Raw genomic sequence first — 16643 nt, 5'->3', positions numbered from 1 at the left:
CCTTTGTCTCAGAAGCCTTGGAGAGCTTTGAGATATTTCCTGGTATCTGCATTGCCAAGTGATTTGATTTTAAAAAAACACAAAAATTCATTTCCTTATGTGTAAGACCACAGACCCATTTGTTGCATTGTGACTATGTAGATTTGCATAATTTTAATGGGAGAAGGATCTGAGAGGCAACATTGCCAATTGTGCCACTACTGAGTGTCTTGGAGTTGAATCTTACGCCTAAGATTTGCACAACTCTAAATCAATTATCTGCTAGCTGTGTTTGAGGTACCCTTTTCCATTCTGCCTTAGATGCTGTATATTTTCGCCTTTGTAACTTGGTGGTGCTGCAAGTCTTAAAATCTACATGGATGTGTCATCATATATCAAATGGGATACTTGAGATAGATGGTGCCTGAAATAATATCCTAATTTCTGTTAGTTCATAGTAAGTATTCAGAGACCCGATCTGTGTTGAGACTGCTCAGGAGACTCTTCCTTTTGTGGTTATGGATGATGCTTTACTAATCTTTCATGGACCATTCTTCAGTAGTTTACTTCTCCATGTAATTAGATGTGCTGCTTGGAATTTGTTATGGCTATGGCTTCCCTTTAACATGTGTCTTCAAAGGCCATGGTGTGAGAAAGATTGGGCAGGAAAGAACAGCACAGGACCGGTTCTTTTGAAACCAGGGATGTTTACCTGTTGACTTAGGAGATGATGACGGGACTTTATCCTGTCTTTCTGTGTTGCTTAGTGAAATTAGTCGTGCTGCAGTTAGTAGTGCAGTGATACAATGGATTTATTTGACTATTGAATTCCAGATTTTCAATGCACTTCAGAAAATCTGGGCTATTTGTTTTATTTTATCCTTCCTAGACTTTAAGCCTCTGCTTTTACCAGGCTTCCCTCTCTGGCATGGATAGTGATCTGATACACCTTGGTCATGCAGTAATGATTTTCTCAAGGCCCTGCTGCCCATTTCTCTGCCAGTCTCTGAAAGGTAAAGTCAGTCCTCATCTGGCTGCATCTAGCCCCTAAAGACCTTAGGCAAGGGAGACACTGTAAACTGAGAACTTTTCTCTGTTTTTTCCCTTGAACTAGGGAGAGCACTTCTAAATCCTACATTTTTCTCACATACCCCTGCAGCTAATCCTTTTTTCTTGTTACTCATATCCTCAGGCATTTTAAGGTGGACTTAATGTTAGAAAGCATCTTATTCCTCTACTAGCTGTGATTTTTTCCACTCTTTGATCTTGGACACTGCATGTCTGCCTCTCTTACAGGCTTCTTTCTCCCAGGTCTTAACACCTATTTTACGTGAGTCCTTTCTGAGTGAATAGAGTGAATCTCTATTCCAGTGATTTCCAAAATCCTTGTAGTCTTAGGACCGTTTAAGCTTCAGTCTCTACACTGGGCATTGCATGCAGCACATTCCACAACTCTCTTCAACTTCCTCGGCTTTCAGCCATTCATATGTGTCTTCCCAGAGACAAATGTGTCTTCTCAGAGAGGGTTGGCAGCATTTGGCCATGAGAAATTTTCATGTTCACAGCCTGTAAAGGATGGACCACAACTCTTCGGAGATAAGACCTGCTCATATCACATAGGAAGGCTCAGAAGGGGCTGTAATAGTTTGCATTATAGAGGAAAATATGTTTGATATGGACAGGGAGACTTTGGGTACAGAGACAACGTGACTGTCATGTATGGATTCGCTCTGTGAGAGCATGAGAGCATAAAGGAATGGTTGAGGTTGAAAGCAAAGTCATGAGAATTATTTCTGAACATCATCTCAGCTCCCCTATGCTGCTTCTGAAGGTGTATTTTGAAAAGCCTTGGCTTATCCCATGCTATTTATTTTCGAGAGATGCCAGCAGGGCCATAGTTGCAGATCAAAACCAGTTAGTTAATGTGTGTCATGTCAAACTCGTGAAGCAGTTTCATGAGTTTTATATTTTCTGTTCAAAACAGCTTTTTTTGTTGTGTTGGAAAAATACAGTCTGGATGTTATTTTTGAATAGCATCTTGGCCACAGATAAGTTGTTTGCTTGTAATTGTTTATAAAGTAGGAATGTTCACTGAAAAAAATGAGTTTTATGTGTTATCTCACGAAGAAAGAGGAACAGTACTATCTTTTTAAACTATATATAATCAGATTTGTTAAACAGTAATTGGATGTGTAAGGAATCCTAGTTAAAAGAAAAATGTGTTTTCTCTAGCATGTAAAAATGTATCTACATGGCACATGTTGTATATGGGTAGTATTATTTATATATGTATAGATAGTGGGTTTGTGTGAAAAATGTTCTGTATCTAGGAGAATTATTAATTTGTTTTGTGAATTACTGAACCACTTTGATTAGTGCTGATTGTCTTGATTTAAAGGTAAGAAAGAAGGAGCTTGTTGTTAAATACATTATAGAAATGACTACGTTCTTGTACTGTTCTTATACTTTATTTGGTCATCTACCATTAATCAGTGGACAGCTCAGACCAGATGGATATTTGGGCCCCCCAGTACAGCCAATTTTTGTGTTCTTATGCTGTATTTGTTATGATTCTCCCAAAATAAGCAGAAGGAGGTCTTACACTTCATGTGCAGTTACTGCCACTCCTTGGGTCCATCCCATCTACACAACCTAGTTCAACTTTAGTCAGCAGAAAGCTTAGTAAGCAAAAGTCTCTTTTATTAGTACTGAGCATGAGGTACTAGCCGTTACAAATTTTGTCCTTCACAATCAGTCCTAATTTAACTAATAATTTAGTCTGAAATTCTTTCATTCACATTTGCTGTGTATAACTTCAGCTAAGTAGGAAACCTAGAGACTTTCTTTCTTTCTTTCTTCTCTTGAGAAACCATAAGATGAACAATGGCAAGTATCTAACAACAAGAATGAAAATATGACTTTATTAAAAAAAAAACCACAACAATTTGAGCCTGGGCCCAGATTCATAGTGTCTAAGTGATGTAATAAATTCAGGTAAAGAGAGACAGGAAACTTCTGGAAGAGAGTCCAGTGAAGGGCTACAAAAAGAATTAGGGAACTGGAGCATCTCTCTTAAGAGGAAAGGCTGAGAGACCTAGGGCTGTTTAGCCTGGTGAAGAGAAGACTGAAAGGAGACCTTCTCAATGCTTATAAATTGCGTCTAAAGGGTGGATGTCAGGAGGATTGTTTCTCACACCACGGCACATGGGATAGTTAGTAAGGGGAAATCTGACCATCCTTTTTTGGCTTGTGAGCTGTCCTGAGTGTGCATTCTATGTATTTCCTGAATTAAGTCTCATATAGATGAAAAATCGCAACAGAACATGTATGATCAGTACAGCTGTGTTACAAAACTGATCTCATTGGCATGAGATCAGGTTGGACTCGATGATCTTTGAGATCTCTTCCAACCTTTGTGATACTGTGAGATGGTTAAGCTCTTGGATATACTCCCTTTGTTCTGCAGCAAGCAGTAAACTCTTATTTAGAATGATTCTGGCAGAATGATTTTTTTCAAAGGTGCTGCACCATGCAGTATTCTCATTGCTTTCAACTGACAGGACCTGGCAAGTGTCTAAGCACATGAAATGTAACTCTTTTTATATGGAGGCAACTGAATAAGAGGTTTTGAGCTTGAATTTAAGTATCAGGGGTTTGTTTACTCTTAAAGCTATGTCTCAGTACCTAAACTAAATACTGAGGGTTTGGTTTTTGAGGGAGTGCAGTTGTGTGACTAAAGAATTCTTCAGTATTTAATCTAGCTGTCATTACTGTGTACCAGAGCTGATACTCTCACTGTGTGTATTTGACTTTCAGTTTACTATGTAGTGAGTCCTGTGAACTGAATGCCCATTTGTAGCTGTAGTGTGCTGGTACAGCATACTGGGTGCAGCCTGATATCTGTCTTTTTAGTGTCAGACAGAATCCTGGTTCCTGTGTCCTGAGACTGTTCTGCAATATGATCCAAACCAGCATAATTGCAGATAATTGGTATAATTTGCTGTGAGAACTACTCCCAGTTTGAACTAGAACACTGATTTTCTCACAGCCACTGTTTGTTGTCTTGATTATATCCAAGATACCATACTCTCCATTACATCTACTGAAAAAGAGAGTGAGTGAAGTTCTAAATTCTGATAAAAAGCATAACAGATTAAAGTAGCAAATGTGTTTTAAATTCAGGTTTACAACAGTTAGTGGCAATTTAGTTTGAGATTAGTAGGCTACACGTCAGGCAGAATTTGCCACTGGGATGAGTACAGCAAGCCTGACAGGGAGTTTCCCTGGATGTTTAAAAACTAATTTGAGTATGGGAAGTAGTCATGTGTAGATATAAAACTGAATGACTATTATCAAACCTGTAAGCAGGTAATCTTTCAATCATTTCACCTGGGTTTTCATATTAGTAGGTTAGAGATTGCTTACTGCCTGCTTTTATTGTGCACAATATTCTAAATTTCATGCAAAATGAGAAATATCTCATTAATTATTACTGAGTGCAACCATTTCTTGAATGGAGGAGGTACAGGAAGCAGACTGCCCAGCAAACAGCTGCATCCCAATACCATCATGTTATATGGAAGGACATCACTGCTACTTGCTGAGGCTTCAGTCCTCCCTACTGCAACATACGGATTCTGAGCATTGAAATGATATAATTACTTTGAGGTTATAGGTAAATATCTGCACAATAAGAGGATTAATAAGTTTCCTTGATCATGGAAATACAGTAAAACTGTACAGGAAAAGGCATTTGTAATTTTCCTTGTGTGTAGTATATTGTTGTTGTTAGTTTTTCCAATTGCCCAGAGTAAACCTTTATTAAAAGTAAAAGGTGGTGAGAGAGAAACAAAGTCATGAAATTAAATACTGTAATGAAGAAGAAATAGTCCCAAATATTTTTGATAATGAACAGATTTTTCTCTCTGTAACAATTGTCAGCACACACAAGTCAGTGTTGTTGACTGCTCTGATTAAAGACACCTGCTAGCAAGTAGTTGGTTCTTTGGTAAATAGTTTTGTTGATTTAGGACAGATGGTTTGAAAGGACAGATCAGAAGAACAGACTTGTGAATTATATAGAAAATAAATGTCTTTTCTCTGTACTTGTGAACACATCATTTGAATCTGTCTTGCTTCTCATTTCACAAATGCTAGCAATGAGACAAGGAGGAACATCTCTTATCCAGCATTAATGCTTGTGGTGTTTTCTTTTTCCAAGAGAAACTAAATGCTAAACTGGGCCCTGGCTTGTCACAAATGAGGAAATGAGTTTCAGATACCATGTTTTACACTTATTTATTTGTAATTGTCAATGTATGCTGGCATTGGCTGAAGGAGAAGCAGTCTCACCCTTCCCTGAAATGGAGAGGTCTTGGGCTGTACTTGCAAATCCCAGGATTCCTTTGTGATTGATCCAGTTGGTTAAATGCAAAGTGCATAAAAATTTCCTGGTATAGGACCAAACTTTATCTTAGATGATGCGCCATCTGGCTGCAAAGCTTCATACCTTGCGTCTCTATCAGTCTCTTACTCCTTCCAGCCATCCACAAGGTAACATGGTGAGTCTGAGTCACCTAATGCCTACCTGCACCGTAGTTCTTTCTCTTGAATGATGGAAGTTACATGTGAACCCTCACAGGTCAGAGGAGACTGATAACCCGGATGTTTCTTTCTCTGGACGTATTCACTGCAAGCATGAATTTGTTACAAGAAGATGGGTGCTAGCATCCTACTTCCATTTCCTGATAGATTTAAACCTAAAAGAACCATTAAAGATTTCACAAGAGGCTTGGAGTTGTGGATGTTTGCCTGCATGATTGGAGCACATTCTTCTCAAGGCTACAGAAACAACTTTGGCAGAGGAGCAGTCTGCTTAGGCTGACTCTCTTGATGGGACCCAACTACTGCATGCTTTGAGACCTCCTGAGTGGAAGAAGGTGAGCCAGGGTGAGCTCAGATTGCCTGCAGGGTTACTTCTCAGTTAAATGAAGATGAAAGGTGTTGAGCTATACAGATCTGAGTAGGTAAATTCACCCAAGATTTATAAGAGTTTCTTTATTTAGCCTTGATCTGGGGTTCTGATGAAGACACCGGAGGTTTTCATTGAGCACTGGATTACAGGCCCTTATGTCAATGCAAATCATCCAAAAGGCTTTTGTTAAAGGAAGGGGAAGCATCCAGATGTACAGTTTTGAATCAAAGCACAGTGCACTCCACAGCATCCTTTTAAAGCAGTGCTTTTTAGTTTATAGTTTACCTTCCATGTAATTTGTTTTTTCCCTGTGGTGACTATTGAGACAGGGTATGTGTCTATAAAGATGCATATTTGTTATTGATCTAAATACAATATGTAAGAGTATGTAATATAAAACCATTTTTGACATAACCATTGAGTAATTCTTTTAGCCTTTGTCTGATCAGCTGGCACACAGGCTAGTAGAGGTTATTATTTTGTATACCATATGAAGAACTGTAATTTACTGTAATGATGGTATATTTTCATACTTTTGGAGAAAGGGGTATATGTATACGCATGCATGCATAAAGCAGGAAGAAAGAAAATCCATTTTTATGTAAAAGTGCATATGGTATGTATAGATGTATCAATCTGAATATTTGTAGAAATTGTGTGTGAATAGATGCAGAAAAATACTTCAAATTGCTGAATAAAATATTCCCAGATTCTTAAGTTCCTTTCACATAATTTTTAGTTCTTAAAATAATCCTGTGAAAGTGCTGCTTTTATCTTTTCTGTGCAACAATGAACTTTTATGTTGGAAAGTGTTGAAAGTACTTAGATAGTAAAGCTTAGATTTTTGTTTTGTTTGGCAGTACATTTCTGTTTAGAATTCTTCTAATCTATCCATTCCCTGCTTTTATATTCATCTGATAGTTCAAGGTTCTGTGAAGGATATTTCTTTGTATATGAACTTATTAAACCAATAAGGCTTAAAAGTGTGAGGTTTACTTCCCTTTTTATTTTTTTAACATCATAAGATAGACTCTTGTTTGAATTGTTAAATTTCTGTTTGCCTTTCTTGAGGTTTTTTTTTGGGTGGGGAGGGCAGAAAAAATAAGAAACAATTTATATGGTAGATCTAAAGTTTCATTAAAATTGCTTATGCCCTGTCCCAGGCATTTTAAGTGGGCCATCTGTCTAAACATCTCTCCATTTTTTTCTGATCATTTCCTCGACTTATTCATGAGCCATGGGAGGGCTCCTTTGTAGTCTCCATGTAGCTGCTTCAGTCTACCCCCACTGAATACATCTATGTGCTTGCATAACATATCTTTTCACAGTGCTGGAAATTCTCTGAACTTGGTTCAGATGAATGGCCCACTTTCTGAAGATCTTTTTTTCTCCCCCTGCAAAGATTTGTATGCAGAAACTGACCTTGGTGGCTACAGAATCCAGCACATTATTCTTGATCATTTTACAGGCCACCTGCTGTGAAAGTTATGATGAAGGATTTCTTAATGATTCTTTGACCATTAACATTGTTTTAAGTCAATATTTCACTTTTATTTAACTACTGAATAGGTAATTGCACAATTGAAAAACAGCTTTATGGAGTGTCGTATTGGAGAATTTATTATGAGGGTTTGGGATTTCTCTGTGTTTACGTGAAGTACTACGGAGCAAAAATATCAGAAGAGAGTTGTAAAATTTCTCCCTCCCCGCCTCATGCTGGAACTCGCATTTTGAATTGGAAGTGAAAAAATAATCTCTACTCAGTTTCCTGATGCTTCAGGAACTGGCGATGTTTATCATAGCTCATTACATCATCAACATTAATCAGAAGAGGAGAGTTTGTTTGCCACAACCTACAGAAAATTGTAGTTTTATTGAGTTCCTTCTATCTGATTGGTTGATGACAATCAAAATGGATGGGCTGGAGCACAATTGTTACTTGACTTGCTTTTGTGAATGTCTGTCTTCAATTATTTGTTTTTGACCAGACAGATAATAGTTTAACTAGTGTCTGTTTTCCATGAGCACGGTGAGTATGTGTCGATCTAAAGTTTGTAGAAGTTGTCTGCTTTCCTTGCTGAAAACTTGCAGCAATTATAGCCCCTGCTTTCTTTGCATTATTAGAAAGTATCTCCCTCTCTTTCATGGCAGCTGGGGGTGAGAGGAGCCTAGTATACTGTGCAATGTATGAAATAAATTATGGGAGCATGACATCATCTGTAGTTGAACAAACAGTGACAGAGGTAGAAAATAAACAACTAATCAGGCAAACACTTCTGGTTTTCTTCGCACACCGTTTACATGTTTTTGTAACTTCAATGTTTTAGAGTAATACCTTTATGCCTTAGAGCTAGGCCATCACTGTATGCTTTATTTGTGTCCTATTACTTGTGATACTGCTCTGTGGAAGGCGATAGGAGTAGAGAGATTCAGAACTGCCTGTTTCTCTATGAAGGGAGTTTGTAACACCCTTTTCCACCCACCTCCTGTTGTTGCAGCTGCACTGCTGCTTTTACTCTCTCTCCTTCCCTTTGTGTGTAATACCCCGGCAAAGGACAACAGTGAACACCTGTGTCCCTGCTTTCAATTCACCTGACAGGCATCTGGCTGCTAAACCTGCATTTCTTCCTAAAGCCAGTAGTCTTTATATTTTAAAAAAGCAATGTTGATGGCATGTCATTTGCCAAAACTGAGAGAAGAGAGATCATATTGAACCCTATGAAAGACATATTATGTGAATTCTGAATCTAGAGTTGGAGAGAAAGTGCCTTACACTTTTTTGTCTTTTGTGATCGTAAAAATGTAATTTTTCCATATTCTTTTTCTGTAAATATAATATGTCAAATTTTAGAAGTTACACATTTTTGATAATATCAAGAAGTTTGGGGAGTTTTCCATTAACTAGTTGAAAACATATCCAGAAGTCCAGATGTTTTCCCTTTGGAGGACTTAGAAATGCTCTCAGCTAAGGAAGCAACCTTGGCCAAGTACAAAGATTATTTCCCATGCACTAGGACTTCTCAGACATTTAACCCTCTGCCCCAAAAACCCACTAACAACAATAAACAACCCCACAAAACAACAACAAAAAACCCTACCAAAAGTCTGATAGAAACTTCTGCCTTTCTAAAGTAGTTCACCGACTTGAGCAACTTCCTTTACATATCCAAGAAACTTCCATCCTTATATTTGGACTATGTGATCCTTACTAATAGGTGCAAAACCACTTCTGAATCTCATAAAAATGGAGTCTACTACAAGGTAATTTCTTAGAGAGGAACTGGATTTAATGAACAGAAAGAAGGACTTTAATGAGCTAATGTATCTGTCTTATTGGTGTAACTGTAGGTTACAGTGTTTGATAAGCAAAGCTGAAAAATGTCACTGTGCAAATGGATCTAGCAATTCCAGAGGAAGGTACAACTCACCATGTACTTGGTATTAGATGCAGCTCTGGACCTTGCCCTCCTGACCACCAGTAGTGCAGAGAGAGGAATTACATGCCTTTGTGGTTGTTTGAAACCCAGGCAAAGCAGTGATCATAGTCATGCCTTTCAAGAGGCATGCATCCTGTTTGGAGATACACTTGACAAAGCTCAGCAAGACAGGACCGAACAAAAATAATCCCTGCTGGAGAACAAGACTGTCTTTCCTTTGATGGCCAGCAGCCAAATTCATGAGGTCACTTCCAGTCAAATGCATTATGAAGTAGGGCCATGCCAGCAGGTTTATAAGGAATCTCATACCACCAGTGAAGTGAACCCACTCAGCTGTGTTTGAGATGAGGTCTTACCAAGCATACAAGAAATATGACATTTCTATAAAGCAGTAAATCCTGTTGGTTGTTGCAGTGGACTGCTATGGAGAATTTAGCCAGGCTCTGCCAGAACCCTGCCTACATTCCTCCTTACTCGTGCTCTGATACCAGGAAGTGCAATGAAAACATCTCTCAGCTTGCTGCCTGATACCTGTGCAGGAAATTCCTGTTCCTCTTCTTCAGGAACTACTGTGTCTGTTGTGCTTCCTATCAGCCAGTCTAAATGTTTTGGTGACATGCAGGAATTTCAAGACAAGGTGCTGAGAAATGTCATTGCACCCAATAAGCTATAGGTATTTCCTGAGATTTTGTTTTGACAATTGTCACTGTATATTAAATGCAAAAGCTAACACTTGGCATCATTAGTACGGGAACAGGTTATTTTTTTGTTAACTTTGTGGGTAGTGATAGTTAGAAATGAGCTAAGATGTTTGGTGAAATCTGCTGTAGGCCATACTTGACTTGGATCCAGAACTAGCTAATGATAACTATGTATCTATTTGTCTAGATAATATATAAATAGTGTTTCATTTTTTGAAACTCCTTGCCTGATGAGGTACCTGCACTTGTTACTTGCTTAGATTTGAGGTGTCGAAAACCCCAGTCTTGAAGTAATTGTCAAAATCCTTATCAAGTCTGTGAGTTATCCTTGATTTAGGCAGATAATTTCTCTTCCTGTCACATTTGGAGGCCTTATAGGTGCTTCTCCCTTTTGATTCTGCAGGGAGAAGCACCTGTGCAGGTGTTAGGGGAACCTGAGCACAGCCTTTGGGTAGATGTGATTCACATTCTCAGGAGGAGGCATTTGGTGTAATGAGAGAAATTTGTTTCCAAGTTTTAAGACTCTGAAGGCTGTAGTAAAATGGTGTGGTGAGCTCTATAATGTACAGTGTATAGGTACTATTGCAGAAATTAGCCTTAAGAGGAGTCCTAAAGGTGATGAACTTACCACTGTAGATTTCTTACAGAGAAAGAGTCAGTGTGTAAGACAAGCTGTACCAATATCACGTGTCTTTGTTTTAATGGAGTTCAAATTTCACCTTTGTACCTTCTCTTTAGGCTACATGGTGGTTGCTGATGCTAATACCACTCATCAGAAAAGTTGTAGCATATCTTTGGATGCCAGTCATTACAACAGAGTAGAAGAGACTTGAGAAGTTAGGATGAAGAAACTGAAATAAAATATACATTTAAATAAAATAGCTGAAAATTACTTGTTTTACTCTGAACTTCCAAGAGTGGAGACTCAGGCCTCATTCTTTTGCTGCCAGGTGTGCTTCTTTATGCTAAAGTTGAAAAGATTCAGGTTTCTTTTGTTACCTGATAACTGGTGCAGCCACAGTATGCTGCAGAAATAAGTATAATCTTGCATGTGGGCTGTGATGATCTATAATTTTTTTTCCAGTGTGCTTGAAGGTCTTTGTGGATGGAATACTCTAAAATATATGTTAATTATAGAATTATTTGTATTACTTGTTTGGCTGAATCCTTTGTCTGTAATTGGCCTTTAATTAAGGTTTACTAAGAATGAGATGAACAAAATGGTAATTATATTTTGTCCTGAAAAAGAATGCTCCAGCTATCTCTGTTGCTATTCTCCTGCCAACCCACTTTCTCATCTGCTTTTTGTCCTAATTGAGCTGATTTTGCAGCAAGCACTGACTGTATTCAAGAGTCTCCTATAACTTCATCAGTGTGTATTAGAGTGTATAGGTTGGACACGATGATCTTACGGTCTCTTCCAACCTGGTTTATTCTATTCTATTCCTCTTAATATGCCATTTGACAGAAAAATGTATTTAGGGTTGGTGTTTTTTTTTTGTTTTCTTTATTTCTTGTTTGGGTTTTTTTCCCCTCCAAATATGTTCTCCAACTGTGTCTATAGATGAATAATACTTTTTATTGTTCATGACCATCCTGTGAGGCTAGCACTTCTGGTTAAAAAGGAAGATGCATGAAATCCCAGTTGAAAATTATTCTTCCATCTGTTACTTTTTTTAGAATTCCTATTGCTAAATCAAAGAGAAGGAGCTGGGAGCTCTCTGTGCGTCTAGGAGATGGAATTTACCCAGTTGCAGTTTCAAAGGATGCCTCATCATTTTCTGTAAGTTCTGCTTGTTTTCTAAGAAACTTGATGTGTTGAGTCAGTGTATATTATCCTTCACACCTAGTGACCAAACATAGATGTGTTTTGTCTTTATTAGGCATTGCTGTGAATTACAGAATAAGACTTTCAATATTATTTATTAGTACTAGTGTACAAAGATATTTTTCTCTACTCGTGCCTGTGCAACATTTTTGTATCTACTAGTTTATTAAATTAGTTTTCTAATTAACAGCTCTCTTTAATATCTTGTCTTGTTCAGAAATGCACTGCAGATGTATGAGTGAGAAAATAAGTGAAATACCAACAAAAATTACATTAGCTTGAGTTACTGATTAAAAAGCAAATCAAAGAACTGAGTTGAATGTGTTATCATACTGGCAGGGAGTTATATTCAGCACCTCAGTGGCAAAACTGTACATGGTTATACTAAAATACAAAGTGTTTAAAGATGTGCCTTAGTCACTTCATATCAGTGTGTATAAACTACTATTTTGACAAATATTCTACGATAATTACTTACACATTTAGAATAGAATAGAATTAAACAGATTGGAAAAGACCTTTGAGATCATTGAGCCCAACCTATCATCCAACACTATCTAATCAAGTAAACCATGGCACCAAGTGCCCCATCCAGTCTCTTTCTAAACACCTCCAGTAGTGGTGACTCTACCACCTCCCTGGGCCACCCATTTCAATGGCCAATCACTCTTTCTGTGAAGAACTTCTTCCTAACATCCAGCCTAAACCTCCCTTAGCCCAGCTTGAGACTTTGTCCTCTTGTTCTGGTGCTGGTTGCCTGGGAGAAGAGACCAACCCCCACCTGGCTATAACCTCCCTTCAGGTAGTTGTAGACAGTAATAATCATGGAATCAGTAAGGTTGGAAAAGACCTCAGAGATCATCAAGTCCAACCTGTCACCCAACACCTCCTGACAACTAAACCATGGCTCCAAGTGCCACACCCAATCCCTTTTTGAACACCTCCAGGGATGGGGACTCCACCACCTCCCTGGGCAGCCCATTCCAATGGCAAATTACTCTTTCTGGGAAGAACTTTCTCCTCACCTCCAGCCTAAACCTCCCCTGGCACAGCTTGAGACTGTGTCCTCTTGTTCCTGTGCTGGTTGCCTGGGAGAAGAGACCAACCCCCACCTGGCTACAACCTCCCTTCAGGGAGTTGTAGACAGCAATGAGGTCTCCCCTGAGCCTCCTCTTCTCCAGGCTAAGCAACCCCAGCTCCCTCAGCCTCTCCTCACAGGGCTGTGCTCCAGACCCCTGCCCAGCCTCATTGCCCTTCTCTGGACACCTTCAAGTCTCTCATTTGTACAGAAATTAAAAGCATAATATGGAAGTAACAGGAAAATGCACTGTGACAAGAGCAGGTATCCAGGTAACGTTCACATACAAGTGGACACTGGGATGTGAAGTGCCATCAGCCTTTGTTCAGGCTCCTGTATAGCTCTTAAAGCACTTAAGGCCTCACTTGTTGCCAGCTCTCTGCAGCTGAAAGCTGAGTTGTACCTACCTAATAAGGTCTCCTCTGAGCCTTTTCTTCTCCAGGCTAAGCAACCCCATCTCCCTCAGCCTCTCCTCATAGGGCTTGTGCTCCAAATCCCTCACCAGCTGTGTTACCTCTCTCTGGACACATTCCAGCAAGTCAATATCTTTCCTAAACTGAGGGGCCCAGAGCTGGACACAGTACTCGAGGTGTACTCAAGTGCTGAGTACAGGGGCGCAATGACTTCCCTGTTCCTGCTGGCCACACTATTCCTGATACACGTCAGGATGCCATCAGTCTTCTTGGCCACCTGGGCACACTGCAGGCTCATGTTGAGCCTACTATTGACCAGTACCCCCAGGTCCCTTTCTGCCTGGCCGCTCTCCAGCCACTCTGACCCCAGCCTGTAGCACTGCATGGGGTTGTTGTGGCCAATGTGCAGAACCCAGCACTTAGATGTGTTAAATCTCATGCTCTTGGACTCTGCCCATCTGTCCAGCCTGTCGAGGTCCCTCTGCAGAGCTCTCCTACCCTCTAACAGATCAACACCTGCCCCCAGCTTGGTGTCATCTGCAAACTTACTGCTGATGGACTCAATCCCCTCATCCAGATCATCAATAAAGATATTGAACAGGATGGGGCCCAGCACTGATTTCCTGGGGGGCACACCACTAGTGATTGGCTGCCAGCTGGATGTGGCACCTATTCACCACCACTCTCTGGGCTCAGCCCTCCATCCAGTTCCTAACCCAGCACAGAGTGCAGCTGTCCAAGCCACAGGCTGACAGCTTGGCCAGGAGTTTGCTGTGGGGACAGTATCAAAGGCCTTGCTGAAGTCTGTGTAGACTACATCCACAGCCTTCCCCACATCCACCAGGTGGGTCACCTGATCCTAGAAGGAGATCAGGTTGGTCAGGCAGGACCTGCCCTTCCTAAATCCATGCTGGCTGGGCATTCTGTAAGTGCTGTGTAATTGCACTCAAGATGACCTGTTCCATAATCTTGCCTGTCACTGAGGTCAGACTGACAGGTCTGTAATTCCCTGGCTCCTCCTTCTGGCCCTTCTTGTGGATGGGCATCACATTGGCCAGCTTCCAGTCATCTGGGACCTCTCCAGTGAGCCAGGACTGCTGGAAAATGATGGAGAGCAGCTTGGCCAGCTCATCTGCCAGCTCTCTCAGTACCCTAGGATGCTGTTAACCTGAGGGGGGAAAGACTGACCGCAATAGCAGAGAAATGGCAGTACCAAGATGGAAGCTGGTTGAATTGGACTACTGAGAAGGTAGACTTGTGGAAAAAGCTACTTTTAAAGTCTCTCAGTGGTAATTCTACAGATTATTTTTTAAGGAACAGTTGACTTGCAGTGTCCGACTCTTATGCAAAAGTTTTCAAAAGTGTCTAAAGAAGTCATTTTTCTTAGAATCATTGAAAAGCAGGACTATGAGGATCCCCAAATCCTTCTAGTTTACCTCTGACTGCTGTGCACATGTGTTTTTTGAGAGATTTACTTCAGTTTCATTTAGTTACCTAGGTGCTGCCTTGTATTGGTTACATAATTTAATAAAGGTGTGTCTTAAAGACTGAGAAAATTCACAGACGGAAGAGGCCTGAACACCCTTTTATGCCTTTGTCTTTATTGATTGAGAAGGTAACTGAACGTATAAGCTTGCATATGAGTCAGTCCTAAATTTGACTGGTAGCTGAGCAGCCAAGTTGCAAACAACACTGTGTGTTCTCCTGGGGTCATGAACTCTGAGAAAAGATGATTAACATGTAATGCTATTGCTGCTGGTCTATCATTTTAATATGCAGAAAATCATTCAGAAAACCATTCCACAGGCCAAACCTGTCTCTCAGTTTTAATGGGACTGCCGAACAGTCTCGATGTCTTGTGGCAGTATAAGCATTGCAGTTACTATAAGCTGAGTTTAACAAGGCATGTGCAGAGTGTGATTTCTAGTCCTTTGGTTTGGTATCCAAACAATAACAAATGCAAAGGTTCCTACTTGTGTCCTTGCATCCCTGCGATATGCTATTGCTGTTACCTTCCACTGCTGGGTAAGGAGGCAGGAACACCTGTGGGGAGCTGGGTACTCTCCAGTGTCATGGGTGAAGGGATGCAGAAGCAATGGAGAGGAAGTAGAGGTGCCAGCTAGGACAGGCTGCATGCTGTAAAGTTTGGGCCAGAGGGATTTGCAACAGAAGCTTTTGCAGTCTGATTCTACTCTTATCATGCTGTATACTTGAGAAGAGCTAATTTCTTATTTATTTGTCTGGAGAACTCCTTAACTGGTGAAACAAATCTCATTAGATGGATTTCACTGTGACCAGATAAACCCTAAGGTGTAGTTTATTAAACTTCTGTGTTTTTAAATATCAGGTTAACTGTTTTTGATAACAAGGCTGTTTAAAGTTACACTTATTTTTCATCATTTTTTATTGGATAAATAGAAAGGACATGTTAATCTTTATTAATTTTTTTTTTTTTCTGTGATTCTCCTGTGATTGTGCTACAGACAAGAGAATATAGTAAATACAGCATAGTCAAAAATCTTCTGAATTATTATTCAAAGCTTTATAAGGGGAAAACAGTTGCCTTAAGAGTTCAAAGAAAAGCCAAAGACTAGGAAAGAGAAATCTTGTTTCTGATTAGGAGGTATAACATGCCATGAGGAAAAAAAAAAAGAAATTCAAAGCTTTCTTTATTAACTTTGCTGTCAGAAACACAAGCCTCACTTTTTGAACTTCTGCATTTACTTTTTGCTATTAAGTTGGTGTGACAAGGGCTTCTGACTTTGTGGGTTGTGTCCCCTTGTGGCTTGTGACAAAGATAGCTGAATCTGTGGTGCAGTTAGATAGCCCAGTGGGAGGGCCACCTTCACATTCCCCTTCTGAAGTTTACTCCCGCTGCAAACTGTGCATTGCAGCAGCAGTGTTCGCATCCTGATTTACTTTGTTTACCGCTGGGACTCTTCCAACACTGACTCCTTTCTTTTTTTCCTTAACTCTTTTACTCTCTCCAGCCGAAACCTCACCACCTCACAGTGTGCAGTGCTTTGCTCTCTGTGCAGGGAGTGTGAGCAGCAGGCTTCTCCATGGTTCCTGCTGTTTGCAAGCAGATCACTCGTCAGCATCTCGGTCTGTGGGTCATCTGTGGTTTTCTTCCTTTGTCATGAGATTCTTAATAAATTGGGCAGTGTGAACTGCTCTTTGCTGCTCTTTATTTTTCAGGATTTTGAGTTTTGTAACCATCTGCTTTTAACCAC

At 40.0% G+C, this 16643-nt stretch overlaps 1 protein-coding gene across 1 annotated transcript in view; it reads left to right on the top strand.

Moving 5' to 3' along the window:
• Window positions 1-16643, top strand: part of PCCA (propionyl-CoA carboxylase subunit alpha) — a 337899-nt gene that overhangs the window by 195473 nt on the left and 125783 nt on the right. The window contains exon 19 of the mRNA XM_068163688.1: window positions 11772-11874. Within this exon, the coding sequence (XP_068019789.1) occupies window positions 11772-11874 (103 nt within the window). The remainder of the gene's footprint in view (window positions 1-11771; window positions 11875-16643) is intronic.

Source organism: Melanerpes formicivorus, unplaced genomic scaffold (assembly GCF_026170545.1).
Source record: "Melanerpes formicivorus ecotype bairdi unplaced genomic scaffold, bMelFor1.0.p_v2 SCAF_1, whole genome shotgun sequence".
In the NCBI taxonomy this organism is placed as follows: Eukaryota; Metazoa; Chordata; class Aves; order Piciformes; family Picidae; genus Melanerpes; species Melanerpes formicivorus.
This window is presented reverse-complemented; position numbering and strand designations above follow the sequence as displayed.